At 38.8% G+C, this 4187-nt stretch overlaps 1 protein-coding gene across 1 annotated transcript; it reads right to left on the reverse strand.

Annotated features, from left to right (window-relative positions):
* Positions 1 to 596: 596 nt before the first annotated feature.
* On the reverse strand, positions 597 to 3517 carry LOC113300960 (F-box protein At4g18380-like). Its single transcript, XM_026549876.1, has 2 exons — positions 1912 to 3517; positions 597 to 1250 (listed from the first exon to the last, which is right to left on the reverse strand). Exon 1 carries the CDS (start codon positions 3126 to 3128, stop codon positions 1929 to 1931), a length of 1200 nt encoding a protein of 399 aa, XP_026405661.1. The 5' UTR covers positions 3129 to 3517; the 3' UTR covers positions 597 to 1250; positions 1912 to 1928.
* Positions 3518 to 4187: the final 670 nt, after the last annotated feature.

Genomic DNA, 4187 nt, shown 5'->3' on the forward strand with positions numbered 1-4187 from the left:
ATTATCCGGACGGAGTACCTTTAATCCTGGCTTGGAGGGGGGAAAACACCATTTTTCATCTTTTTGGTTTTGAAGAAGAGACAAATCTAGGCGCCTGGCTTAGGGGAGGTTTTCCCTTAAGTAATTAAAGTTTAAGCAAATACTTGGAAATTAGAAAGCTCAGATCAGATCCTACTAATAGCAGGTTAGTTTTAATAGTTAATACAGTTTTGTGGTTACAAAAAGCTCATTTACTTTAAACAGTATTCTTTTATCCTAGGTATAAAATTAAGAGCTAGATCTGTTAATGTTGAGACAGTACTTGGCATAAATGTTAAATGAGCAGCATCAATGATGATGAGCATAGTTTAAGAAATCTAGTGATCGATCAGTAGAGCTGCGAAAGAAAGTAAAACTCTCGAGCACCATCAGAAGTAAGACTAAACATTAAATATACCTCTGACAGAAGGATCTAGCTACTAATTCTAAACACATTTCTGATTCGACCTACCTACATGCGTTCATTATGATGTTTAGTTCTGTATTTTGTAAAAGCAATGACTCCGTTAGTTCGTCAAACGGAAACTAAAAAACAAATAACCGAGGTCATGTCAAGGAAGTTAAATTACAGAAAAATTCATTTCAATTACATTGCATAGTGTAATTAACAACCAGCACCAGACAAGGGTACAAGCATCAAAATGCCTTTAATTTTAGGAACGTAGAGTAGAAAGTATTTGAGACCCAAAACTACAGCATTTATTTGTTACAATGACGACAGGTTTAAGAAAAGCAAAAACAAAAAGAACAAAAGAAAGGTTTTAATGCAAGAATAATGCTACTCGTGGAACACAAGAAAAGCATGTTCACATAAGCAAATACAACTGTGCCTACAATATTCACATGTTAGAAGGGAACTTTGATTGAAGTGCACGGCTACAAACTTGAAGCTCTTGCCATCATTATAATTTAGCTCTCGATGTGTGCTTTACAAGCATATGCCGCGGTGAAAAGAAACTAAATCAGAAAGCAGATGCATCCGCCTTCCAGTTCAAGCACAAAAGGCAACTATACAGGAGATCATCATTTGTTCCGGCTGCGTAAAGAAGTTAACAAGTGCTCCGTTTGATGGAAAAAGAAGTTAACAAGTGCTCCCTTTGATGGAAGGAAGACTCAGCAGTGCATACTTACCCAGTTACATACGAGTGTCGTTTCTTCTCTGCCTGTCGAATTACCCAAATCCCCCTTTTCCTTGAACCATTGCGCTTAACCTGAAATGGCAAAAACAATCTAGTAAGAGATCCAACCTTCAAGTCCTTAATAACTTGAGAAAGTACTGGAAAAGCATGCATACTGCTAAGCTATGTAACAAGTTAAAGTAAAAAAAGATGATAGTGTGAAAACGTATTTGTTGTGCTAAGCAAGTCGGCAAACTGAGCACTTTCTCCAAAACTGATCATTTAGGCCAACATGATAAACCTGGGTATTAAACCTGAGTATCTAAATGATATGTGCTGCAATCTGCATTAGTATGTGGTTGATATGGACTAAGGAAAAGTAAGTTCTAAGAAACAAAGATGGGTAATTTGGGCGTAGATCCCAAAAGAGAACATACTTCATACTAATACTGCATTACCAGATTAATTCAACGTGAAGGAAAACAAGTATCAAATTCAAGGAAGATGACTTCAGAGCATTTAAGATCAAAAGTTTAATGTTCGGGACGTTCAAGTATGCACTCAAAAGCAGGGATAATTTTCTGAATTAAGGTTTATAAATTAATTAGTTCTGCAAGTGTGGTATTTGCATAAAACCCAAAGAAGAACAGTTCTTTCCTACTAAACATCCCCTTAGAACCTAGAAAATTTGCTTCCAAATACAAAATTAAGGTAATAAATTGCAAAGTGGACAAAGAAAAACTTATTATTTTACCTTAGCATTCATGGCTCTCAGAAAGAATTCATCTCCAGGCAATAAGTTCGTCTTTTTACCAGCAATTTAGCAGCTGTCCCGTATGGCTCCTCAAATGCATTTGAAACCCAAGAGACATCAGATACCTCTTTCTTGGCAGATGTCTGTTCAGTAGGACGAATGGCAACTAAGGTTGCACCTTTTAAAACAGACCCATCAGGAAGCTCTAACTGAGGAGCATACCATAGCCTCATATTGAGTGCAGGAACAAGAGTCCTTTTCGATGCGGTAGAAGCAGACAATGGTTTCACCCTTAGTTCCTCCAACTGTTCCTTATTCATACATAGTACCCCTTGCCCATCTGAATCAGTTAAAATAAGACTATCTAGAGTTTGATGATCATCAATTATGGGCTGAAGCAAGTAATGTCTAGCTGAAGCAGCAATCAAGGAACTTATAGTCCAAACCACTCTCAATTTTAAACCTCCATTTGTATAAAAAGATTCAGGAATACTCCCATCATCTTCAATAGCAGCAGAAGCAGCAGCTGCGGCGGCAGCACCGCCGTGAAGAAGATTCTCTTGGAGTAGAGAAAAAGCAGAAGCAGGTTTCGGTGGGTCAATAATTGAAGAAGCACCAAGGATTAAACAATTATCAAGAGTGGATCCAAAATCAGCTCTCCACTTGAGTAAAACACCATCATCAATTCCTAATTCTCCACTAGGAAGCTCGATCCGTAACCTGCGGATCTCATTGAAGTTTTTCAATACTTGTGTAGGTGAATGATGAGTCACACCTCCTGATTCCATTTCTTCGTCATCATTGATTAGAGTACCATTCCCACCATTACCACCAACACCGCCACTGATTGATGAGGAAGACGATGTAGACGAGGATGATGATGATGGTGATGACTTTCTAGGTCCAAGAAATTGACCTAGGGCTTGAAGCGGCTTAAAGATTCCACCAAAGACAAGACGAATAAGATTAGAAAAAACACTACGTGTTTTGTCGGAAGAAGCAGCGGTAGCGGATGCGTCGTCATCTGATATTACACAATCAACTCTGACGACAACGTTATCGATCTGTGGAACTAGTTCATGAAAACGTCGGGATACAACGCAACATCTACCTAAAGCTTTAACATCTCCGATCTGGTTAAATACTATCAACAACAAAGAATCCGGCAATCGATCAAAATGATCGATCTCATCTACCTCGGAACAAAGATAAGACATGGTACCACAACCAACAACAACTGATCAAGATTTAATCAGATCAAGGGGAAAAAAAAAACCAAAATTACAATACAGTCACAATTACAGACAGAACCCAAAAATTAAGATCAAATGAAGTTTTCTAAACATAAAACACAATGGAATTCAAGTAAGAAAGATCTGAATTATTGAGTCAGATATCATGAGATCAAACAAGAAGAAGAAGAAGATAGACAGATGGATATATCGAAACCCAAACCTCGACCTTCGGTATGAAGCAAAGAAGCAAAAATGAAGAGACCTTGTTCCGTAGGTGATGAGAAGAAGGGATCTAGAGTAGCGATATCTTTTTCTCTAGGCGGATTATTGTTGTTATTTAGCACCACTGAGAGATGAGAGAGAATGAGGATAGACGATAAGAGATTAAGAGAGATCCACGGCTTTGGAGTTCGGACTAGGGCTGCACAAGATCCGCCCACGATACCCAAACCCACCCGTACCCGCTAAATCTGTGGGTTTTTAATCCATACCCGCCCGTTGTGGATGCGGGGTTGGTTATGAAAAAAAAACCCGTTGTTTGTGGGTGCGAGGTTGGTTTAAGCTAATACCCGCCCATACCCACCCAAAAAACCCGCAGATTATATACCATTAGATAAAACTAATCCTAGTCGTCCATTATGAAACCCTAATACTAGTAGATAGGATAACTGATAACCCTCGTTCACTTTCTACACTCTTCTCTCTGTTCGACCTCTCCTCTTCTTCCTCCTCAGTTCTTCTTCTTCACCTACGAACGACAATTACCAGAAATCTTCACCAGAAATCGACAACAACAACTTCGAATCTTCATTAGAAATCGACAACAATCGAAAAATCAACAGATTCAACACTTAATCTTCATCTGTGAACTTCCTACGTATGAATATTTTGGGGGTTTTGTTTTTTTTCTCACTTAATCAAGGAGAATAGAAGTTACTCTAAATACTTGAATATAAAGCGGGTTTAAACCCGTTTAAACCCATACCCGCCCAACCCGTAGCGGGCGGGTAACAAAACCCGCCAGCTGTTTGTGGGTGCGGG

This window comes from Papaver somniferum, chromosome 1 (assembly GCF_003573695.1).
Source record: "Papaver somniferum cultivar HN1 chromosome 1, ASM357369v1, whole genome shotgun sequence".
Lineage (NCBI taxonomy): Eukaryota > Viridiplantae > Streptophyta > Magnoliopsida > Ranunculales > Papaveraceae > Papaver > Papaver somniferum.